Source organism: Schistocerca gregaria, chromosome 6 (assembly GCF_023897955.1).
Source record: "Schistocerca gregaria isolate iqSchGreg1 chromosome 6, iqSchGreg1.2, whole genome shotgun sequence".
NCBI classification, from domain to species: domain Eukaryota; kingdom Metazoa; phylum Arthropoda; class Insecta; order Orthoptera; family Acrididae; genus Schistocerca; species Schistocerca gregaria.
Window position 1 is genome coordinate 138,893,786 of NC_064925.1, and position 26,780 is coordinate 138,920,565.

General features: G+C 39.8%; 1 protein-coding gene across 1 annotated transcript in view; it reads left to right on the top strand.

Annotated features, from left to right (window-relative positions):
* The first annotated feature begins 12,917 nt into the window (after nt 1-12,917).
* LOC126278771 (succinate dehydrogenase [ubiquinone] iron-sulfur subunit, mitochondrial-like) overlaps nt 12,918-26,780 on the top strand; it is a 146,448-nt gene continuing 132,585 nt past the window's right edge. Inside the window, exons 1-2 of the mRNA XM_049979047.1 lie at nt 12,918-13,022; nt 23,193-23,341. Coding sequence (XP_049835004.1) covers nt 12,918-13,022; nt 23,193-23,341 — 254 coding nt within the window. The remainder of the gene's footprint in view (nt 13,023-23,192; nt 23,342-26,780) is intronic.

Genomic DNA, 26,780 nt, shown 5'->3' on the forward strand with positions numbered 1-26,780 from the left:
AGGTGGTATATATATTAGGTGGTATATATATTAGGTGGTATATATTAGGTGGTATATATTAGGTGGTATATATAGGTCTTGCTATAATTATAGAATGCATAATTATGTGAAAATTCTTTTTAAAGTACAAAATATGTCCAAACATGAGCATGTAAAATGTAAACAGCATAAAACAGTAAAACTATAAAACAGAATGAGGGGGATTAAGAGTGGGGTAGGAAGGCAGAGGAGAGGGGAGGGAGGAATACTGGCAAGGGTTGCTGATGCAACTACTTAGGTAAAGTCTACATTTATCTACAATTCCTTTTTCTCTACTTGTTGTAAAATATTAGGTGGTATATATTACAATTTTACTTTATGTCAGATCTGAAGATAATTTTGAATGATCGAAACGTGTAATCCAAATAAAAATGTGAGGTTGAAATCGAACAGTAAATGAGAATTATCAGGCCAATGGAAGCGTCCGATTCCACCCGTCTGTTGAACTGTATTTGATAGTGCCCTCTGGTGATGGATGTGGACGTGATGAGTTTAACATGTGGTATTGGGTTCATTTGAGTTTTAGTTATCATTGTGCTAACGTGGCTTTAAGTTTTGGTGGTTAGTGCAGTGATGTGTGTGTGTGTGTGTGTGTGTGTGTGTGTGTGTGTGTGTGTGTGTGTGTGTGTAGCAACTGCGATCTTTTGCCTGTTGTATTTATGGTAGGTCGGTTGTGTTTTAATTCATATAGTGAATATGGGACATTTCGATTTTTGAGTTGTTTGGGATTTGTTTCCAAGTTTCAGAGTTATGGGTGTTGGTGCTTTGGTATCGATAGCTGTGGTTGAACTATATAGGTTATTGGAAACGTCCGATTCCACTTTTTTTGGGTATTTATAGTTAGTTGCATCTGAGGTATATAGGTTTAAGGGAAATGTCCAATTCCTGTAGCGGAATGTTGTAATTTATTTTTTTTAAAAATTGTTTGTTTAAACAATGCGGTGTTTTTTATTGTTGTATATTTAGCTTGTCACTGCCCTAAACCCTCAATTTTCTGTAGTTTCCCCATTTGTTGCATTTTACTTTCGCAGTGAGACGTTACTGTGTCATTTTTATCTTTGTTCACATTTTCTGGCATCTGTATGTAGTGATGTCATTGTCACCATATTGTATACGCTGGAACTAGCTGTTTCCACCATATTGATGACGTCATGGGTCAAAGCAGATGGGCAGAATCGGACATTCCTGTAACACCTGCCTAACTATCTAGGTACCTAAAACTGAAAGTCTGAATTCACCACTACAATGCTAACAAAACACAATATCAAGAACCTGAATTGAAAATTGAAATATATACCTTACCTTGCACCCCCCCCCCCCCCCCCCCCCATGAGCCATGGACCTTGCTGTTGGTGGGGAGGCTTGCGTGCTTCAGCGATACTTATACCGGTAGTTGTACCGTACGTGCAACCACAACAAAGGGGTATTTGTTGAGAGGCCAGACACACTTGTGGTTCCTGATGAGGGGCAGCAGTCTTTTCAGTAGTAACAGGGGCAGCAGCCTTTTCAATGGTTGCAGGGGCAACCGTCTGGATGATTGACTGATCTGGCCTTGTAACACTAACCAAAACGGCCTTGCTGTGCTGGTACTGCGAACGGCTGAAAGCAAGGGGAAACTACAGCCGTAATTTTTACCAAGGGCATGCAGCTCTACTGTATGGTTAAATGCTGATGGCGCGATTTTGGGTAAAATATTCTGGAGGTAAAATGGTCCCTCATTCGGATCTCTGGGCGGGGACTACTCAAGAGGACGTCTATCAGGAGAAAGAAAACTGGCGTTTTATGGATCAGAGCGTGGAATGTCAGATCCCTTAATCAGGCAGGTAGGTTAGAAAATTTAAAAAGGGAAATGGATAGGTTAAAGTTAGATATAGTGGGAATAAGTGAAGTTTGGTGGCAGGAGGAAAAAGACTTTTGGTCAGATGAATACAGGGTTATAAATACAAAATCAAATAGGGGTAATGCTGGAGTAGGTTTAATAATGAATAGGAAAATAGGGATGTGGGTAACCTACTACAAACACCATAGTTAACACATTATTGTGGCCAAGATAGAAACGAAGCCAGTGCCTACGACAGTAGTACAAGATTATATGCCAACTTCCTCTACAGATGAGGAAGAGATTGATGAAATGTAGAATGAGATAAAATAAAGTATTCAGATAGTGAAGGGTGACGAAAATTTAATAGTCATGGGTCACTGGAATTAGATAATAGGATGGAACTTGATAGTACAAAAAGGAAGAGAAGGAAATGTAGTGGGTGAATATGGATTTGGGGGTAAGGAATGAAAGAGGAAACTGCATGGTAGAATTCTGCACAGAGCACAACTTCATCATAGCTAACACTTGGTTCAAGAATCATAAAAGAAGGTTGTTTACATGGAAGAAGCCTGGAGATACTGGAAAGTGTCAGATAGATTATATAATGGTAAGACAGAGATTCAGGAACCAGGTTTTAAATTTTATTTTAAGGCATATCCAGGGACAGATGTGGACTCTGGCTGCAATCTATTGTTTATGAACTGTAAGTTAAAACTGAAGAAACTGCAAAAAGGTGGGAATTTGAGGAGATGGAACCTGGATAAACTGAAAGAACCAGAGGTTGTAGAGAGCTTCAGGGAGAGCATTAGGGAATGGTGGGGGAAAGAAATACAATAGAAGAAGAATGAGTAGCTTTGAGAGATGAAATAGTGAAGGTAGCAGAGGATCAAGTAGGTAAAAAGACGAGGCCTACTAGAAATCCTTGGGTAACAGAAGAGATGTTGAATTTAATTGATGAAAGGAGAAAATATAAAAATGCAGTAACTGAAGCAGGCAAAAAGGAATGAGATCGACAGGAAGTGCAACATCGCTAAGCAGGGATGGCTAGAGGACAAATGCAAGGATGTAGAGGTGCATATCACTATGGGTAAGATAGATAGTGCCTACAGGAAAATTAAAGAGACCTTTGGAGAAAAGAGAACCACTTGCATGAATATCAAGAGCTCAGATGGAAACCCAGTTCTAAGCAAAGAAGGGAATGGAGGAAGTTGGAAGAAGTATATAGAGGGTCTATACCAGGCTGATGTTTTTGAGGACAATATTATAGAAATGGAATAGGATGTAGATGAAGATAAAACTGGAGATATGCTACTGCTTGAAGAGTTTGACAGAGCACTGAATGACCTAAGTCAAAACAAGGCCCTGGGAGTAGACAACATTCCATTAGAACTACTGACAGCCTTGGGAGAGCCAGACATGACAAAACTCTACCATCAAGAGAGCAAGATGTGTGAGACAGGTGAAATACCCTTAGAGTTCAAGAAGAATATAATAATTCTAATTCCAAAGAAAGCAGATGTTGACAGATATAAAAATTACTGAACTATCAGTTTAATAAGCCATGGCTACAAAATACTAACATGAATTCTTTACAGATAAATGGAAAAACTGGCAGAAGCTGACCTCGGTGGAGATCAGTTTGGATTCTGCAGAAATGTTGGAACACATGAGGCAATACTGACCCTACGACTTATCTTTTGAAAAAGATTAAGGAAACGCAAACCTACATTTCTAACATTTGTAGACTTAGAGAAAGCTTTTGACAACGTTGACTGGAATACTCTCTTTCAAATTCTGAAGGAGGCAGGGGTAAAATACAGGGAGCGAAAGGCTATTTACAATTTGTACAGAAACCTGATGGCAGTTATAAGAGTCGATGGGCATGAAAGAGAAGCAGTGGTTGGGGAGGGAGTGAGACAGGGTTGTAGCCTATCCCCAGTGTTATTCAATCTGCATATTGAGCAAGCAGTAAAGAAAACAAAAGAAAAATTTGGAGTATGAATTAAAATCCATGGAGAAGTAATAAAAACTTTGAGGTTCGCCAATGACATCGTAATTCTGTCAGAAACAGCAAAGCACTTGGAAGAGCAGTAGAAAGGAAAGAATGGTGTCTTGAAAGGAGGATATTAGATGAACATCAACAAAAGAAAAACGAGGATAATGGAATGTAGTCATATTAAATTGGGTGATGCTGCAGTAAGTAGATTAGGAAAGGAGACGCTTAAAGCAGTAAAGGAGTTTTGCTATCTGGGGAGCAAAATAACTGAAGATGGTCGAAGTAGAGAGTGTATAAAATGTAGACTGGCAATGGCAAGAAAAGTGTAGGGTAAAAATCGTAGAGGGAGGCCAAGAGATGAATACACTAAACAGATTCAAAAGGATGTAGGTTGCAGTAGTTACTGGGAGATGAAGAAGCTTGCACAGGATAGAGTAGCATGGAGAGCTACATCAAACCAGTCTCTGGACAGAAGACCACATCAACAACAATAATAGCTTACCTTGAATGATTGATACCAATAAATAAATCCTGAAAGAAATAGCACTACACATATAATGAAAAATCATGAGAACTAAGAAAATGCAGTATTAACAACCTCATCTAAGCTATATAGCTCTGCTTGAAAAGCCAATACAATAAAGAAATCTTAAAATTAGGTCGACAACACAACTAGTGAACGATCACGAAAATTGACAGAATGCAGTATTGGCAATATCAGTTTAACTATGTTTATTTACTTATTTATTTACATTTTCTTTGTGTGGAGCCATCTTAATGATGGCTTTTGCAAACATCAGACTTAATACTATGGTTATATTTACACTTACAAAATGCATTATATTCTGTAGCTGTTGCTTCTTATGTCTATTTTTTACATTTATCACATTACAACTGATATGCTAATGCCTCATGTTACAATCACTGTCTTAAAGTTTGTTGTTGTTTTGTTAGTATGGGAATAGCTACACTTTGTTCTTGTGTTGTGATCATGTACATCACTGCCCTTGATAGCTTCTGTTGGTTGGCTTGTAAAAAATACAACTATTTTGAAGATGTACAGAGAATATATTGTAAGATATTCATCCTGCAGAAACACTTCACAACATGAATCTCTATGTCCCATCCCATGTATATGTCTTGTTGCTCTTTTCTGTAGTAGTAGTAGTATTCTTTTTAAGTGTACATCAGCTGCAGAGCCCCATAGTTCAGTTCCGTAATTGAGAAAGGGGTAAAGTGTTCCATAATATACTAATTTCAATGCTTGGCTAGGAACTATCTTTGCGAGCTGGCTGAGAAGGTGTATGGCACTACTGACTTTTCCACATTTGAAATTAATGCGGTATGTCCACCGCAAATTTTCATACACACCCAGGAATTTACAGTTACAGAGATAGTACACACACTATTCATATTGTTGTGGTGAGAACTGCCTGTTGTAAATGACAGTAGTGGAGATTTGGTGACATTCACCTTCAGTCCCTGATCACTGAAGTATTTTGTTACTTCTTTTACACCACTAGAAGAGATTCTAGCTCATTAGATTCACTCCCATAGAATAAGACTGACATGCCATCTGCATAGCTTACAATGTGGGAGTTAATGGGTTATGCAATGTCATTAATATATACAGGGTGTCCCAGCTATCTTGTCCACCCAAAATATCTCTGGAACAATAACAGCTATTGGATAACGACTTTCACCGGTATCAATGTAGGGCTGGGGCCCATGAATGTACATATTTGGAAACATTCTAAAACGAAAGCATATGTGTTTTTTAACACAAACTTATGTTTTTTTAAATGGACCTCCTATATTTTTTCTTCAGCAATCCATGGAATGACAAAGCACATACACAATGGCGTTGATTACATCGCAATATTCCCAACACATACCGAGGTATTGAGATGTGAAGTTGACGCTTTAAACACCTGACATGCGCTGCTAGCACACGTCCTGAGGCTCAGGTGTGAACCCCATGCTGCCAGTAATCGTGATGTGATTGACATGTGTAATCACACCTCCATAGTTATCAAGAGGTCCTACATTGATACCGGTGAAAGTCGTTTTCCAATAGCTGTTATTGTTCCAGAGATATTTTGAGTGGACAAGATAGCTGGGAAACCCTGTATAAGGAAGAGAAAGGGTCCAAGGATTGAGCCCTGTGGTACACCTAATACAGATTCATTGCTGGACTGAGAGTTCAAGATTTTATTAACTAGTTGTTATGACAATTTAGTGCTTTATGACAAATTAGTGTTGTGCTTAAGATTGAGCAGGTATGTGGTTAGAAGATTCATGGCTAGATCCTCAATACTATAAGATTTTGGCTTTTTAAGAAGTACCCTATGGTTTACCATATCAAATGCTCTTGTCAGGTCTAAAAATATACCTGCAGTCTGCATCTTCTGGTCCAACAGACAATAAACTTCATGGATGAACTCTGTAACTGCTGTGGTTGTACTTAGCTCTTTTCTGAAGACATGCTGTGAACCTACAAGCAGTTTATGCTTTGTGAAAAAGGCACTTAGCTCAGAAAGGATAATGCTTTCGAATATCTATAGTTGGAGACATCTTCCTAACTTCCCTTTTCATACACTGGTTTCACTACACTCATTGCCCTACGAACCTCCTGCTCATTCACTTCCACAAATTCAAATTTGGTACACTGGGTGAGATGGCATGTAACACAAAGTAAAACACCAAAAGAAAAAAGGGAAAAACTTAAGTAACAAAAGCAGCTTCATTAAAATAAAAAATTAAATTTACTGATAAAATTTTTCATGAATGGGAGATTAAGACTCCTGAACAATACTGTGCCAAAATAACAGTTCATGAACCAATTTACAAACATCCAGACAATAACATAAACCATGATAACTGAACACCATGCCACACATGAAACAACCATCACCTTAACTGCCCCTTCCAACTCAACAAGGAACTCAAACAACACTGAACTACAATGCAACCCAAAGTGTTCCCATCTACCAACCAGAAACAAATTCACAAGAAATATATTGAAATAAGAAGTAGTACTTACTCAGTGATGAAAAATGAGTCCACATATTGCTCTTTTCTGCTTTAGAATTTTTCTATCAGTTTGGAGTTGAGACACTCATCATTGGCAAACCTATTCTATTCAGTGGAGAGTATTGTAAGGGCATTAAGCCATTGCTCAGATGTGATCTTCTGAAGAAAGGTGTTGGTCCTCTTGAGGGATGAAAAATATATTTCAGATTTAGCAGTTATCATCGGTGTGGTCACTACTCTTTCTGTAACTTTTCTTATCTGAGAGAAGGTGTCCTGCAGATTGTTGTTCAAATGAACTGGAGTAATGATACAGCTCCAGAAATATCCCTAAAATCTGGTTATTGATGTAATACCAAGAGCTCCATCTTCAGCCTTTGTTTCTCCAACATGGTGTAAGCCTGGACAGCAACATTAATTTCTCTGGTGGGAAACAGCTTGAGTATTCTTTACACTTTGGGGAATTCTACTGTAATGCTGTGTCTAAAAAATCCAGGGCTTGGAAACAGCAATGAGCTTGTCTGCTAATCCTATCACAGACTTCTTTTGCATCATAATGTCAGCAAAGACTTATCTTCTGGGGCTTGCTCTGAGAGAGGTAGTGACTGTGACTGCAGTATCATTGTCATCGACTGAGGCTCTCATATTATTAATGATTTGTATGAAACAGGATACTGAGCTATTTACTCTTGCAGCATCAACCGAGTTTGCCTGTAACTGACCACATATGGAATCTATAAAGAGCTTTACTTTTTGGAAGTATGCCATCCAAAAGAGGACTCCGATGTGGTCCAACTGCTTGACAGTAGGTTTATTGGATGGTGGTTTTCCCAGTGCTGATAAACATTCCAGCAGCAAGGATTTATTTTCAAGCACCACATTTATGGTCTATGATTTAAAATTCCAACTAGTAGCTAGCCTGATAGGAATCCTTTATGCCACCAATGTCTCTAATGTGGAAAGTCATTCCTGCAACCTCAAAATGTAGTCTGAAAAACCTTACAAATTTAAAAAGAACACATTAAGCTAGTAATTTTGTGAAGCAATATACTCCGCTGTTACATGTTATTGGTGCTCATGGCAATGTGTGAATGAGCATGAGGATACACTATTTTGATTTGTGTTTTTGCTATCTTTAGAAACATTCATTACACCTGTTCCATCATCAGATTGCGGGATAATTTTTGTGCTGTAACTTTGAACAACAGATGTATAACTTTGGAAAACATGTTGTTAGAGCACCAGCATTATGCCCTTCAGGATTGGGGTGAAAAAATGGAACCTTTCATATTGCACACTATTCTTTTCATAGTGCACCACTAATACTAACAGTGTCTTTTTACAAATTTCTGTTGTTTCATCTGCAGTTATAGCAGCACACTCAGTCCATTTTATTTCTTTCAAAATAACTTCATGGCAAGTTTCCAACATATAACCTAGAAACTGATTTTGGATGGATTTTGAAGTACACTTAAAACCGGATTACCATCTAAGTGTTCTTTCACTGCATTGCCTATATCAGAAATTAAGGCAGTCAAACCCAAAAAGACCCTGGATTTTTTATGATTCTATCTTGTAGTGCCCTCTCAGAGCCAGTTTGAAAGCACCACAGAACTTTTTAGAATCAGTAATTCTAGAAAGCACATACATTTTTTTCCTGCTGAGTGTATTTCACTATTTCATCAAGATAGGTGCAAAGTAATATAGGTGTGATACTAGCTTTACATAATACACTAAGATAAAGATGTTGTTTATATGTTAATGGAATGTATTGCCACTCACCATGTAGACGAGATGCTGAGTTCCAAACAAGTACACAAAAAAAAAAAAAAAAAAAAAAAAAAAAAAAAAAAAAAAAAAAAAACTGGAACTTTTGGCTGAAGGACCTTCTAATGTTGAAAACACACACACAAATGTAGAAAACACGCGCGTGCTCACACACACACACACACACATACACACACACACACACACACACACACACACACACACACACACACACACACACACACACACAAGCAGACATTTGTAAAGGATTTGTGTGTGTTTACAAATGTCTGCTTGTGTCTGTCTGTGTATGTGCGGATGGATATGTGTGTGTGTGCGAGTGTACACCTGTTCTTTTTCTCCCTAAGGGAAGTCTTTCCGCTCCCGGGATTGGAATGACTCCGTACCCTCTCCCTTAAAACCCACATCATTTCGTCTTTCCCTCTCCTTCCCTCTTTCCTGAAGAAGCAACCGTCGGTTGCGAAAGCTAGAAATTCTCTGTGTGTGTGTTTGTGTGTTTTATTTATTGTGCCTATCTATCGGCGCTTTCCCGCTTGATAAGTCTTGGAATCTATGTTTTTAATAAGTTTTATAATTAATAGTTTAACATTGTGAGAAATACAAAAACACTGATGGTAGCAATGTGAATCAAACCCAAGTCGATGAATTGCCCATCAGTGCTCTTGCCCATTGGGCTACAACACTGATATGCCAACTGCTCCTAAAAAATCCCTCATACTCTATGCTTACACAATGCACATTTCAAGAAAAATACTGACTTGATGCTGTGAGGAATGTGGCATTCATAGTGCTGGAAGGGATGGCATAACATTAGAGCCTGCACAGCTGAAAACAGACAGCTGTGTTCCATTTCTGAGTTGATTGCAGTGTGGCTGACCATCATTTCAGCACTTGATGCTGGTTTCTAGTTATCATAAAGATAGCGCTAAAATAAATGCACACATTCAAAGAGAAGTGGCCTACTTTTAATGTGATTTCAAGCTTGCGTTACAACAGAAATGGTGTATTTAAGTGCAATATTTGCAGTATGCTGTAGCATACTAGCACAAGATTTGTAGCTGCCACTGAAGTGAACACATATATTTGATACATCACTTCTCACCATTACAGTTTGATTATGTACATAATATAATACAGGATCAGCTGTAGAAAGAGAAGGATTTACTACAGAAGAAACACACAATGAAAATTTAAATGTAAATTTCGAAAGGAACTTACAGCAGAAAGGAAAGTGGAAGATGTTCATACATTTTTAACTGTGTTGCAAATTTATCAGACGGAATTTAAACAGCTATAGAGAACAATTGTCCAATAAAGGACTGCAGTACAATATTAGTCAAAATCAAGACAGTAACATAATTAAAAATACTATAGCTGAGATCAAAATGCCAAAGGAGTTAACCATATTGAATAAGAGTTAACAATTTAATACAGTAATGTGGGAGTAGACATGCTTCAAGTTTGATGTATCGTATTGTTGTGGTTGAAATATCAATAGTTGATGACCCCAAAGTGAAAATGGACACCCAGCAGCAGGTAAATGTGAATCAACAGTGCCTATAGCAACAGACATTGTTTTGTCCAGACAGCAGTGGGATGTTCTGCTTAGAACACATACAAAGGTGAACAAATGAAACAGTCCATTAAATGAACAGACAAATAACAATACACCTTATTGATACAAAAAATATACTTATCTTTAGCTCTCCTCTGCTGTGGCTGTGACAATATGTGTGGAATTGATTACACGGTTAAATGACTTGCTGTTCAAATACACAACAGGCAGCCATAGATGCTGAGCAGCATTTAAGTATTAGAAGAGGCAAGGCTTCTAATAGAAGAGGTCATACCTGTGCAGTTTGAAACAACTGTATTTCCACCAACCTCTCCCTCTGAAATCAGTAAAATAATAAACTCACTGAAAAATAAAAGCTCTTATGGCATTGATGGCATTTCCAGCAAGATACTTAAAGCTTGTTCCCCACAGATAAGTAGGATTCTCAGCCACATATGTAATAGCTCTTTGGAGCAGGGTGTTTTCCCCGATAGACTGAAATATGCCATTGTAAAACCATTGCATAAAAAGGGGGCTACGTCGGATGTCAACAACTATCACCCAATCTCTCTCCTGACAGCTCTATCAAAAATTTTTGAGAAAGTAATGTATTTAAGAGTAGCCTCCCATATTTGTAAAAATAAAGTACTAACATAATGTCAGTTTGGTTTTCAGAAAGGCTTTTCAACAGAAAATGCTATATACGCTTTCACTGATCAAATATTAAATGCTCTGAATAACCGGACATCACCCATTGGTATCTTTTGTGATCTCTCAAAGGCCTTTGATTGTGTAAATCATGGAATTCTTTTAGATAAGCTGAATCTTTATAGTTTGAGGGGGGCAGTGCACAAATGGTTTAATTCATACTTAACTGGAAGAATGCAGAAAGTTGAAATAAGTGGTTCATGTAATGTTAAACAGCAGCAGATTCCTCAATTTGGGGGGCTATCAAGTACGGGGTCCCACAGGGTTCAGTCTTAGGTCCTTTACTGTTCTTGATGTACATTAATGACTTACCATTCCATATTGATGAAGATGCAAAGTTAGTTCTTTTTGCTGATGATACAAGTATAGTAATAACATCCAAAAACCAAGAACTAAGTGATGTAATTGTAAATGATGTTTTTCACAAAAATATTAAGTGTTTCTCAGCAAACGGACTCTCTTTAAATTTTGATAAAACACAGTATATACAGTTCCGCACAGTAAATGGCACAACTCCAGTAATAAATATAGACTTTGAACAGAAGTCTGTAGCTAAGGTAGAATTTTCAAAATTTTTAGGTGTGTCCATTGATGAGAGGGTAAACTGGAAGCAACACATTGATGGTCTGCTGAAACGTCTGAGTTCAGCTATGTATGCTATTAGGGTTATTGCAAATTTTGGTGATAAGAATCTCAGTAAATTAGCTTACTATGCCTACTCTCATTCACTGCTTTCGTATGGCATCATATTCTGGGGTAATTCATCGTTGAGTAGAAAAGTATTCATTGCTCAAAAACCTGTAATCAGAATAATTACTGGAGCCCACCCACAGTCATCCTGCAGACATCTATTTAAGGATCTAGGGATCCTCACAGTAACCTCACAATATATATATATTCACTTATGAAATTTGTTGTTAATAATCCAATCCAGTTCAAAAGTAATAGCAGTGTGCATAGCTATAACACCAGGAGAAAGGATGATTTTCACTATGCAGGGTTAAATCTGACTTTGGCACAAAAAGGGGTAAATTATGCTGCCACAAAAGTCTTTGGTCAGCTACCAAACAGCATCAAAAGCCTGACAGATAGACAACCAACATTTAAAAATAAATTAAAAGAATTTCTAGATGACAACTCCTTCTACTCATTGGCTGAATTTTTAGATATAAATTAAGGGAGGGAAAAAAACTGACTTAAACATTAGTGTCATGCAATATTTTGTGCAATGTAATATCGTGTACAGACATCTTTCATTAACCTGGCATGTTCCACATCATTACGAAGGGTCATATTCATGATCCATGGAACAAGTATTAATCTAATCTAATCTAATCTGTGACTGCACTCGAGATGGAACTGTAGACACTGCTCATGGACAGAACAGAACTGGCCACTCTTGTCCTATGTGGCAGTGTTTGATGAGCATGACATGGAGGCAGTGCATTGTAACTATAGAAGGTGTGGCTTACTGCTTTTGGTGCTGCTGGGGTGAGCAGCATCTCTGTGATGGTCAACTGTTGATTTTCCATGGTCGGTTGTTGATGACATCACATCCCCCCCCCTCCCCCCCGCTTCCTCTCCCAGAAAAATCTGCTCCAGCATCGATTACAGAGATAGGGGCGGAGGATGGAACACTGTCCCAAGTGCTTAGAGTGCAGTTGGTGTCAAGCATCAACCCGCACCTGGGTATTCTCTCTGAGCATGGTGGGGACAGCTGACCAGAAGACTAACCACAGATTGCACAGCATTGTGCAGAGGTGTGTGTTCATGCAGGTGGTCCTCCAAGACAGCAATGGGGACCTCTAGGGTGCCTGGCCAGGTGACCAGAAGTGTAACTTCTGCTGCTATGTGCACTGGCTGCCAGCACAGTTGTGACACTGAATGCAGCTCCAGGTCAACCTCCATATACGTCATTTGTCACCTTTGCTGCAGGAGGAGGTGACTGTGACTGCAACCTCACTGAGCAGGACCTAGCAATGAAATTGGCCTGCAAACTAAATGAGGGTGGGAGAATCTCGAGAGTTGATAGGCTGAAGTTGCTTCCATTGCTACCTATGCAGTGCCGTTGGTCTCTTGATGGTGTAAGTGGAATGGGACATTACTTCTGACACTACACCACATTCCTATGTGCAACCTTTGCTAAAGACTCTCAACTGGACAGATTGCTGACTGAAACTTGGAAATGGTGGAGAGACATAAATCCTCTGATTTGGAAGTAGCAGGTGAAGGAAAATCCTGTGCTGACGGCCATGCAGTAGCCCCGCTGATGACTTGCCATACCTGGGCAAGAAACAATATGATGATGAAATCACCTTGTGGGCCTGGTCCTGTGTGGGTGGCTTGTAACTTGTCTATCTGTTTTGGAGGTCCTGCCAGTCATTCGGCCTCACTGTTGGATTGGGGATGAAAGGGCAATGTGAAAATACGATTAATACCATTGTCACTGCAAAATTGTTCAGTCTCATGCAATGTGAACTGAGGCTCATTATCTGACACTAAGGCTTCTTGAAGTCAGGTATGACACTGTACTGATCAACTTAGTGGAGGCCATGGGGTCGTTGGAGGGGGAACTTGCAGTAGGAGTCCACTACCAATAACCAGTGTGTATTCCAGTTTGGCTTGGCAAAGTCAATCTGCAGCAGATGCCATGGTCCAGCAGGGTGCGATCAGCCAAAGTAATGCTGAGGGGTATTGGGCTGATGATCCACACATGTAGCACACTGCAACATCATTGCCTCTATTTGTGTGTCCATCCTTGGCTATGTACAATGGTTCTCATCAACAACTCAGTATGGATGACACCTCCGTGTCCTTGCTGCAACAATCAAAGTACTGGGTGATCAAAAAGGCAGTATAATTTTGGAAACTTAATAAACCATGAAATAAAGTAGATAGAGAGGTAAACATTGACACACATGCTTGGAATGACATGGGGTTTTATTAGAACAAAAAGAAAAACAAAGTTCACAAAATGTCCGACAGATGGCGCTGGACAGCAAAACTGCTACTGTGGTGGGTGATTGGTACGCTGATATGTTACAGAATCGCATCATCCCCAGCCTGGGTGATAAACACCTCTACACCCTATGTTGCTAGACGTGTGAAAGATCTCTTGCATGCGTTGTTTAGTGATGATTGTGTGCTCAGCCACCACTTCCGTCATGCTTGGCCTCCCAGGTCCCCAGACCTCATTCCGTGCTATTATTGGCTTTGGGGTTACCTGAAGTCGCAAGTGTATTGTGACCAACTGACATCTCTAGGGATGCTGAAAGACAACATCTGACGCCAATGCCTCACCATAACTCTGGACATGCTTTACAGTGCTGTTTACAACATTATTCCTCAAGTGCAGCTATTGTTGAGGAATGATGGTGGACATATTGAGCATTTCCTGTAAAGAACATCGTCTTTGCTTTGTCTTACTTTGTGTCACTAATTATTGCTATTCTCATCAGATGAAGCACCATCTGTCACACATTTTTTGAACTTTTGATTTTTTTTTGGTTCTAATAAAACCCCATGTCATTCCAAGCATGTGCGTCAATTTGTACATCTCTATCTACATTATTCCGTGATTTATTCAGTTTTCAAATTTATACTGACTTTTTGATCACCCGGTACTTCCACTGGAGGGACTGAGGGACCATTACCCGAGTGCTGCCACTTTTGGAATGCATGAGGAGAACAGTCATTTGACCAAAATGGTTCATTGGTGCACAAAGTAGTGATGTACCATTGGGTGGTGGATTTTTTAATACTATGACACCAGTCGCAGAAAGCAAAATCTAATACCACATGCAGAACCATGTCCTATGCTCTTTCCTGTGCCACATGGTGGAAGGTCATTGGGAAATCTTCCAGCAGACGGATCTTCTCAGAGTGTTTGTAAAAACAGGAGCCCTAGAATCAAAAGTGGCACTGGAACCCACAGCTAGCTGTGACAGGAGGTCTGCATTGGAATGCTTGGTAGTGGGCTGATACTAGAGATCATATTGACAATTGGACAACAGTAAGGCCCACTGCTGTAACTTCTGCACTCTCTGGGTTGGGACAGGTTGAGAGGAAACAAACAGGGCCGTCAATGGCCTGTGGTCCATAACCAAGTAGAAACAGTTGTGTACAAGTACTGGTAGAAGTGAATGACCCTGAAAATGATAGCCAGTGCCTCTTTTGCTAATTGGCTGTCACTGTGTTGCACCTTGTTCAGAGTTATGGATGCAGACGCAATTGGCCTGTCAGTGGAGCCTTCACATTATGACAACACCACACCTATAGCATGGGAGGAGGTGTCCACTTCAAGAATGAGAATTACAGGCTTGTTATGGTCTAAGTGGACCAGACACTGGTTATTCAAAAATGCATCTTTTGAATGCTGAATTGCAGTCTGATACTCACTGGACCACACAAAAGAAACACCCTTTCAGTGTAAACAATTCAAAGGATTGCAGTCTGAGTGGCATTTGATATGAAACGAATGTAGTACATCAGCTTTCCCATTACTTCTTGCGTTTCTGACACATTCATGGGGGAAGGCAAATTGCAAATGATAGCTACATGTGACTGTGATGCATCAATGCCATGTGCACTGATCACATGACTTAGGTACCCAGTCTCAGTGCTGAAAAATGAACACCTTGAATGGTTGCACTGTAACTCTGCCTCTGGTAATACTTTAAACAATGCCTCTAGGTTCCGTAAATTTTCCTCTGGGTTATGGTGAGAGACAACTATGCCATCCAAGTAATTGGCATATGAGGGCATAAGTTGTTCTAAGTACCATTGAAAAATATCTGGGGCTGATGCTCTACCGAGTGCTAAATGCTGAAATTGTAAAAGACCAAGGTGTATATTGATCAAAAAAATCTTTTTGGAGTCCTCATCTGAAGGCTCTTACAGGTGCGCCTCCTATAAGTCAGTTCTCAAGAAGATATGAGCTTGACCTGTCTTGTACGTTAAGTCTTCTGGGCAGAGTAAGACAAAGGAATCAATCACTGTTAATGTATTAACAGTGACTTTGAAATCTCCGCAAAGGCTCAACTCACCCAACGGCTTTGAAAGAATGACCTAGGGTAATGTCCATTGACTGCCAGACACTGGTTTAATCACATCACAATCCTGCAACCATTTTAGCTCTGCTGCTACCAGTAAAGCATTTGAGACAGGACGGCCTTGAGAAAACTTAGGCTGTGCATTGTCTTTTAACGTGATGTGGGCTCGTACCCTTGTGCCTTGCCTATACTACCATCAAACTAAGAAGTATACTTATTACACAAAGCATCAATGCTGGCAAGTGGCATAGATGAAGCAATTTCCAAATTGGTTCCTTGAATTGGTGCCTAAACAAATTAAAACTATCCATACCAAAAATGTTTGTACAGTCATGAGAAAACAGTATGTGAAACAAAACTGTCTTTGCAGAACTATGGAAACTGGCAAGCAAATTACAAACATCTAAAACAGGAAAAAATTGTTTATTGAAAACTGGCAGTGTGGCACTTGGCAGCTGAAGCTGTGGGCTACCTGACTGTTCATATGTAGCATATTGAGCAATGTAACAGTTGCTCCAGTATCTAATTGAAATTTCACATTTATATTCACCACATGAAAATAAATGAACAATTTGTTTGATGGCTTGTTTATTACTGAAGAGTGCTTGTCTTGGCAATCGGGTTGGGCTATTAAATGATTTGTGTGCACAGGTGCAGCAGAAACGACGTACATGGTGTATGAAATAGGGTCTGACATTAACTTAGAAAACTTTCCTGCACTAGATTGCTGCAGACACACTGTTTGTATGTGCCCTTGTTTGCTGCAAGTCAAACACTTAGCCTGTTGGCACAGAAACTGTGCCCTCGTATGTGCTCAATAACAACATGTGCAAAACTTCTGCATTCGAGCAGGCTGTGTGGTGCTCCGATGGCAAGACCTGCCAGCACAAGTGATGCTGGGTGATGTCTGACCTGAGTGAGAGGACTGGCCATGGAACTTTCTTAGTCTTTACACTGAATGGAGCTTACGAGACATGTTGATAATGACATGATCTGTGTGCTGTAAGTCAGTTATAGCCAACACAATTTTCAGGTCTGAGTTTAGATCCTTGAAAATGGAGGCCAAACATGAGCATAAAAGACATTATGTGTAATTGCATCATGAAGCATGAGATCACTATAACATAAACCACATCAGCACTTAAACTGAATATGTCTTAGATTAGATTAGATTAGTACTTGTTCCATAGATCGTGAATATGACACTTTGTAATGATGTGGAATGTGTAAGGTTAATAAAAGGTGTCTATACAAGATATTACATTAGACAAAATATTACATGACACTCGATATTTTTAATTTAATTCTTTTTATATATATTTTTTAGTGGCATTGGGAAATTACCTACTTACTATATCCAAAAATTCATCTAATGAGTAGAAGGAGTTGCCATTAAGAAATTCTTTTAATTTCCTTTTAAATGCTATATGGCTATCTGTCAGACTTTTGATGCTATTAGATAAGTGACCAAAGACTTTTGTGGCAGCATAATGTACCTCCTTCTGAGCCAAAGTTAGATTTAACCTGGGTAGAATTCGTTCAGACTGTTAATAACAAATTGCATAAGTGAATATATATATAAAATAGAAAGAAACATTCCACATGGGAAAAATATATTAAAAACAAAGATTCCATGACTTACCAAGTGGGAAAGCACCGGTAGATAGGCACAATAAAAAAACACACAAAATTTCGAGCTTTTGCAACCGGCAGTTGCTTCAACAGGAAAGAGGGAAGGGGAGGGAAAGATGAAAGGATGTGGGTTTTAAGGGAGAGGGTAAGGAGTCATTCCAATCCCGGGAGCGGAAAGACTTACCTTAGGGGGAAAAAAGGATAGGCATACACTTGCACGCACACACATATCCATCCACACATATACAGACACAAGCAGACATATGTTTCAAGACCTATAGCACAGCCTAAAAAAGAGATTTGAGACACTTGTTCTAAAACTGAGTACAATAAGATATTACCTAGTACCCCTTACCATAACATCATCAACATCAGTGCCTAACTAAATTTTGGAATGAAAAGAAATATTCTGTTCAAACACTATTAATTTTAGAAAGACAAATTATAGTTTCTGCAAGTGTTTAATTAAATCATGAACTAATGATTCTGCTTATTTCTAACAATCTTTTGCTGTAGAATAATGGAACTAACTCCTATTTAGAAATGAAAGCTAACTGTCCACATTAAGGCTAGGCACTTGTTACAAAATATGTTACCTCTGCATCACTCCTCTCCCTAGCAACTCTTTCATTACCCACACTCTACACACCATATTAAAGCAACTAAATTAAGTTATGAGTGCTATATTTACTGTTTGTAAATTACTTCATTGCTGGACACCTTACTTCTGAACTGGTTGAAATTGAAGGACCTTTGGGTGCCAAAGCTACATGTCTCGTGACTGCTGCTAATAATTGTAAAACTGTGGAGGCCCTGCAGAAATTTAGTAAGCATTACATAGTTACGTTTGTTGTTTGCCCTCAATTAGATGGATTATCTGTTGGCAAATGAGTAATCAAGCAATTTGTGGTCCATTGAGGGAATGACCTAGAACTCAGAGAATGCATTTTGATGAGATATTAAAGTATATTTGATGCATACATCTCAATTTTGCTGTCACAGATGCAAGACACAAAGTAAAAAATTTGTGTGTAAAAAGTAGACTGTGTGAGCTGTATTTGTTTCATAATCTTTAACCTCACATGTGTGAAACAAAGATAAGGACTAGTAACTTAGTAATCAATATTTCAGGCTTATAAAATAGTGACAACAATCATGATCCTTAAAAAAAAAAAACCTTAGTTTCATAATCGTAACACAATCGAATTCTTTCATTTTACCCCTTAGAGAGTTTCATTTTACCCCTCAGGGAATAATAATGCCCAGGTTGGGAACCACTGCTCTAAGAAATATGTATTTTGATTGTTTTAGATCCTTTGTTCAAAGATACACAAAAAATTATTGCACAAATGTGTTATGGGGCAAGTGTAATGAGTGGTTGTATAGGTGGCCTGTAGACAAAAATTAAAACATTGTATCCTAGTGCTCATTATGTGCATCATTATGTGCATGAATTAAATTTAACAATGGAACATGCTAATCAGTTGGCTGTTGGTGTTCTTTTTAAGTTTGTCACATTTTTTAGCTTTCTTTTCAAGGTTGGCAGAACCATATTGTTCTCAGTGGAGAGCATTGGAAGGGCATTAACTTGTTGCTTTGACAAGCTATTCTGGAGAAAGGCCTGGGTCCTCTTCATGGTTGAAAAACATCTTTAAGGTTCAGAAGTTATCATTGTGGTCATTCCTATTTTCAGAAATTTTGTTGTCTGAGAGAAGGAGTTCTGCAGATAGTAGTTTGAAATGAATTGGAAAAGTGATACAGCTTCAGAAATATTCCTGAAGACTGATTTTGGTACAATCCCAACAGCTCTGTCTTGCCAGAGGGGAAATTCATGAACACAACACCAGGGCTAAGGGTAATTTAGATATACCATGCTACAGATTAGCAATAAGAGGAAATTCCCACAAAGTAAACCCACTCAATTCTGCAGCAGGAAACAGTGATGTATGGACTTCATTTTTCATCATTGAGTGAATACTTCGTCTTATTGTAATATATATTTTGTGAATCTGTTTTCTGTTTATTTTTGTAATATTATAGCACACTGGTAAAATTTTGCATGAGCCACCATTGGTCTATTCACTATTTTTTCATGAAAGACCTACTGTATTTTGTATGCTTCTCATACTTTAGCTTTCAGCCATTGTGACTGACACTCTTTTTATATATTTCTCTGATGATCATGGAACAATTTTTAATTTCTGTCTGCGCGTATTAGGGAATTATGCCTAAATTTAACCACCTTTTATTAGAATCAATTTCAGATTCATTCTTGAGTTCTTTTAATTTGAACACTGTGATGTAATTGTCCACTGCAGCAAGCTGCTTTAAGGGTACTTCTTTGGCATTTTTAATCTGTTCTGAACCTGCAAATTCACACAGCCCATTCCAGTGGATACTCCGTACTGGTGCTGTGCCCTGCATGCATTTGCAGCCTTGGAAGCGATATTAACATCTGTCCACTAAAGAGGAAAACTGCGCCACATAGTTAATTTCAAGAAATCTCCTTACTCATGTCTGCACACTGTTTTAGGAAATAATGAATTTTGTCATTGAGCATAGTGAGTGACTATGTTTTTAACATTGTATTGCTATTCCACACAAACACAAAATTTTTTAAAACGTTTTTAAGCATTTTGTGATTGTGTCAAGTGAAAATTAAATGTTGGAAATTTCATTAATAAAATTTGCAGAAAGCAAAATGTCATTATTTCAAAAAACTTTTTAACCCTTATTTTCCTTTTTCAACAGAGTTCTCTAATAGATGAACCCACTTTGTCCAACATTTTTCAGTGAGTACAATCCATCCCTGAATTTATTGATTTATTTTTTATCAATTTAGGAGCAAGTGGAAGTTGGAGTGTGCCACAGCAGATAAAAGATCGATTTTGTCAACAACTATTCTTCAAGTTATTGACATTACTCATTGCCAAAGAATGTTTTGTGAGCTGTTTCAGTGCCCTAATGGAAGATTTTTTTCTTTGTTTTGTGAGCTGTTTCAGTGCCCTAATGGAAGATTTTTTTTCTTTTTACAGTTCAAGCCTGTTCTCATATAACTTATTTCTTCCCCTTTCCACTCCTGTGCAATAGATCAGCAGCTGCATAGTATTTGCCAGCTACTGGCTTACTGTGTACAAAGTAATTAGTCAGAAGAACCTCTGTATGTTTCAGAGAATTCTGCCTGTAAACTTTGTATCAGGTAAATTAACTTTACCTTTTCTGAGGTAAGGAAACTGGCTTTGATGCTAAGCTTTGATTGCTTTTTCATTTTTGGCTAAAATGGTAGGTACAAATCAGTACACAAATTGGGTGAATTCTATTCAATATGATTGCCAAGAGAATCACATTTACTTTTAGCCAGAATTTAAAAATTGTATCACCAACACAGTGATTTTACATTGTATATTCTGATACACTTATGGTATCAGTATTCATATACACTCCTGGAAATGGAAAAAAGAACACATTGAGACCGGTGTGTCAGACCCACCACACTTGCTCCGGACACTGCGAGAGGGCTGTACAAGCAATGATCACACGCACGGCACAGCGGACACACCAGGAACCGCGGTGTTGGCCGTCGAATGGCGCTAGCTGCGCAGCATTTGTGCACCGCCGCCGTCAGTGTCAGCCAGTTTGCCATGGCATACGGAGCTCCATCGCAGTCTTTAACACTGGTAGCATTCCGCGACAGCGTGGATGTGAACCGTATGTGCAGTTGACAGACTTTGAGCGAGGGCGTATAGTGGGCATGCGGGAGGCCGGGTGGACGTACCGCTGAATTGCACAACACGTGGGGCGTGAGGTCTCCACAGTACATCGATGTTGTCGCCAGTGGTCGGTGGAAGATGCACGTGCCCGTCGACCTGGGACCGGACCGCAGCGACGCACGGATGCACGCCAAGACCGTAGGATCCTACGCAGTGCCGTAGGGGACCGCACCGCCACTTCCCAGCAAATTAGGGACTCGTGGGGTATCGGCGAGGACCATTCGCAACCGTCTCCATGAAGCTGGGCTACGGTCCGGCACATCGTTAGGCCGTCTTCCGCTCACGCCCCAACATCGTGCAGCCCACCTCCAGTGGTGTCGCGACAGGCGTGAATGGAGGGACGAATGGAGACGTGTCGTCTTCAGCGATGAGAGTCGCTTCTGCCTTGGTGCCAATGATGGTCGTATGCGTGTTTGGCGCCGTGCAGGTGAGTGCCAAAATCAGGACTGCATACGACCGAGGCACACAGGCCCAACGCCCGGCATCATGGTGTGGGGAGCGATCTCCTACACTGGCCGTACACCTCTGGTGATCGTCGAGGGGACACTGAATAGTGCACGGTACATCCAAACCGTCATCGAACCCTTCGTTCTACCATTCCAAGACCGGCAAGGGAACTTGCTGTTCCAACAGGACAATGCACGTCCGCATGTATCCCGTGCCACCCAACGTGCTCTAGAAGGTGTAAGTCAACTACCCTGGCCAGCAAGATCTCCGGATCTGTCCCTCATTGAGCATGTTTGGGACTGGATGAAGCATCGTCTCACGCGGTCTGCACGTCCAGCACGAACGCTGGTCCAACTGAGGTGCCAGGTGGAAATGGCATGGCAAGCCGTTCCACAGGACTACATCCAGCATCTCTACGATGGTCTCCATGGGAGAATAGCAGCCTGCATTGCTGCGAAAGGTGGATATACACTGTACTAGTGCCAACATTGTGCATGCTCTGTTGCCTGTGTCTATGTGCCTGTGGTTCTGTCAGTGTGATCATGTGATGTATCTGACCCCAGGAATGTGTCAATAAAGTTTCCCCTTCCTGGGACAATGAATTCACGGTGTTCTTATTTCAATTTCCAGGAGTGTATCATTAATGGCAGGTCGTAGAACACCATATTACGCACTTTCCCAGAGTTTTCATGTGTTTGTGCATTTGAGGGTGGTCCTTCACATTGATCATCTTGAAGAGAAGTATGATCATGTTTCATTTCAGCCACCAATTTCTCAATTGTTGGAAATAGGAAGCATATACCTGTAACTTGTAAAACTGTAAAAATTTTGCAAGATTTTGTATTGGTGATAAACTATCTAAAAACGAAAAATTTTCAGGCTTCAATGTATTGTAATCGAATGAATCAAATACAACATTACATGTTTAAAAACCACATCAACATAACTGTTTCACAGATCAAATTTACAGCTGACTTACGTTATTATATAACCCATACTAATGCGATGAGCACAAAATTTCTATGTTGTTAGTGCCTTGTGTTTATCAGCACGAGAACATTTTACTTGTAACTCATAGTTAAATTAAATTTTGATGTCTTTGTGGTTTAGTTGTTTTCACTTAAGATCTTCTCTCCCAAGTGGCATTTAATTTTTCTTGTGTACATCATTTCACCAGTCTAGATGACTGACCTCCCAATACTTATGCCTGGTGTTTCTTTACGAATAAAATTGTCTTCCTTTTTTTTCTTTTTTAGTTGTAGTTTTTCTGTATATCTTCTGCTACATAGGTAATAGTACATTATTTGTTGTTTTTAATATTATCTATAATGACTCTTTACTACTCATTACACAGACCAATGAACAGGTGCAGCAGGCAAAATATTCATCAACAAAAGCTGCTGTAAAGGGGCCCCGTATTAAGAAATTCTCTATATACCGGTGGAATCCTGCTACACCTGAGGTTAAGCCACATTTGCAGCATTTTGAAATTGATCTCACTTGGTAAGTTTTGTCTTTGAACTATTCATTGTTTTGTTTGCTTTTTAACCTGCTGTACCATATAAACATGACATATGTATTGTTCCCCTACAATATGTAGGCAGTAAAGAATAGAAACGGTGCACTGTTGTTGTTTTTTCTTTATTTTATTTAACTGTTATCCAGTTTGACGTCAGTGTCATTGACACAATGTCATACAAGAAATTGTATCATACACACAACTAACTGAATGCACTCAAAACAAAATAATGAAATCCCAAACCCTAAAATACTAAAGTATAATAATGCTAAAACAACAACAATAAGACTAAAATTACAGTATAAGTGAGAATAAGTATACCTTATGAAACTGTTGCTCTGCATATCAGAAGTATTTAGTAAAAGCCACAGTGATGAGAAAGCATTGATTAATGACTGCATGGAATAACATTTTTTCTCATTAACTCATTTTTCTCCTTATCATTGGAGTTTGACCATTGTATTCCATCAAATCACTGACGATGAGTGAAATACTTCATACTAGTTTGGTTAATGACAAGTAAATATTATTTCATGCAACCATTATCAATGCTGTTTTTTCCTGGTGGCCCAGAATAATGCTGAAGATTATATGGGTAGATCAAGTAAGTAATGAGGAGGTACTGAATTGAATGAGGGCTGAAGGAAATTTATGGTGCAACTAGACTCATTGAACAAACAATGGAGTGTCCAGGTTGGAATATCAACATTATGAAAAGGATGGATTGCTACTCACTGTAAAGATGACACACTGAGTTGCAGATGGGTACAATAAAAAGACTGTTACACATTGAGCCTTTGGTAAACCTTCTTCAGAAAGGAAAATGCAACAACATTCATAGAAGTGAGCACACTTCATGCACACATGGCTGATATCTCTGCCCAGAAGGCAACTGTCTGCATTGGGCAGAAGGAGCTTTCTGGAGTGAAGTGGCAAAGGAGTAGGGATAGCATGGTATAGGTGGTGGGGGAGGAGTCAGTGCAGCTTAGTGGACTGTACAGGAACTAGGTGTCAGGACAAGGCTGAATATCATAGGGCAGAGAGGACAGAAAATGTCAGGTGGAGGGTGTGGGGACAGTGGGTTACCATAGGTTGAGGCTGGGATGATTGTTGGAACAAAGAATGTGTGTGTAAGGAAAAGTGCCATCTGCACAGTTCAGGTAAGCTGGTGGTGGAGAGAAAGATGCAGATGGCCCAGGTTGTTAAGCAGCCATTGAAATCAAGCGTGTTATGTTTACCTTCATGTTGTGCCACAGGGTGGTCCACTTTGCTCTTGTTCACAGTTTGGCAGTGGTATTCAACCATGTCATATACAAGCTCTGCTGCAATCAATGCACAGTTTTTAATACCAATATTAAAAGCTGTGCATTGATTGCAGAAGAGGTTGTATATGATGTGGTTGCTTTCATAGGTGGCCTGGCTCCTAATGGAGGTTGGAGTAGGAAGATCTTGGATCTGGGTCTTTCACAGGTATATGATCCCTGTGGCAAGGGATGGGACTGGGGGTGGCATAGGGATGGATTACAGTGCAGTGGAGGTTGGGTAGAGGTTGGATCACAACTTAATGAGTGGTGGGAAGGATTTTGAGTAGAATATCACAGAGTGACCCATACTCAAATCCATTACAAAGGATGATATTAGGTGATGAAAGGGGCACTCCTTTGTAGTGAGTTGCGGGGTTGACGCGAGGATTGGGGGTCTGTGGGAATATGGTATGGAAAATCTGTTTGTGGACATTGTCTGAGATTAGTGCCTGTCTGTGAGGGCGTTTGTGAGACCTTCAGCATACTGGACAAGAAAGTTCTTGTCACCGCAGGTACTCTGTCTCTGGGTAGCCAGGCCATATGGGAGGCATTTTTTTGTGGGGAGGGACGGCAGCTGTCAAAATGCAGGCTTTAAGGAGGAATTTGAGGTTATGTTGGACTTCTGGAATGGGATCACTGAGGCAGAATTTATAGATGGAGTCAGACAACTGGCAGAGACTTTCTGCCAGGCAATCAGCGCAGTTCATAATGACAATTGTGGAACTTTTATCTGCATGTAGGGTGATTAGGTGAAGGTCTGTTTTGAGGCTGTCCTTTCCTCTGCAGAAAGTTTGGTTTCCTAACAAGAGGCCTGGGGAAAGGTGGTGAGGCCAAGTTGAAGGTAAGCAATAAGATGAGCAGGGTGGTTAGGTGGGAGGGGGAGGATCACAGTTGAATGGTGGTATGAAGTGGGATTTTTCCATTGCAGGGATCAGGAGAAGGAACATAAGTCTTTGACAAGTCCAGTGTGGTTAAATTTGGGTGTGGGGGTGAAGGTGAGGTCTCTGGATAGGACTGAAACTTCTGTGTGGCTGAAAATTTTGGTGGAAAGATTGTTTCAGCTCTGGATTTAGTGGAGTGTTGGCAGGGAGTTTTGGGCGATTTGGCAAGTTGAAAAGATCAGTTAGGTAGGGTCTGGATGCTATCAGGGGTTTATGAGGAGGGACACTGGATAGGACAGGGATTCGATACTGGGGCCCCAAGGTGACAGTAGGATTTCAGTAGCTGGATAACTGAAGCCCCTATTACATGTTGCGCCTAATCCGTACACCTCTGCACCAGCGCCCCAAGCGGGCATATCTGTAACTACATACTGGTTCACGTAGACCTATTACACCAGCCACCTGGGATATACCTGGTACACATGCGCATTAGGCAGCAGTAATGCATGAAATGTGAACAGAACTGTTTGATCTCTTGTAAAGTTGTTCGTTCTACCATGCGAAACATAATGGGCACCATGTGACATATTGGAACATCATTCATTCAAAATATTTATGTGAGCTTCAGGTTCCTATTTCATAAGAAATTGTTTTTTTCACTATTTATTAAATGATTGTTATTCTCTTATGTAGGCTACTACTGTTTGAGTTACAGACACAACAGTTAGTTTTATATTACAACACTTGACCATGCAGGTATAAGTATATAACCATTTAAATAAAACACACAAACACACACACAGAATTTCTAGCTTTCGCAACCGATGGTTGCTTCTTCAGGAAAGAGGGAAGGAGAGGGAAAGATGAAAGGATGTGAGTTTTAAGGGAGAGGGTAAGGAATCATTCCAATCCCGGGAGCGGAAAGACTTACCTTGGGGGAAAAAAAGACAGGTGTACACTCGCACACACACACACACACACACACACATATCCACCCGCACATACACAGACACAAGCAGACATTTGTAAAGGCAAAGAGTTCGGGCAGATATGTCAGTCGAGGCGGAAGTACAGAGGCAAAGAAGTTGTTGAAAGACAGGTGAGGTATGAGTGGCGGCAACTTGAAATTAGCGGAGATTGAGGCCTGTTGGATAACGAGAAGAGAGGATATATTGAAGGGCAAGTTCCCATCTCCGGAGTTCGGATAGGTTGGTGTTGGTAGGAAGTATCCAGATAAC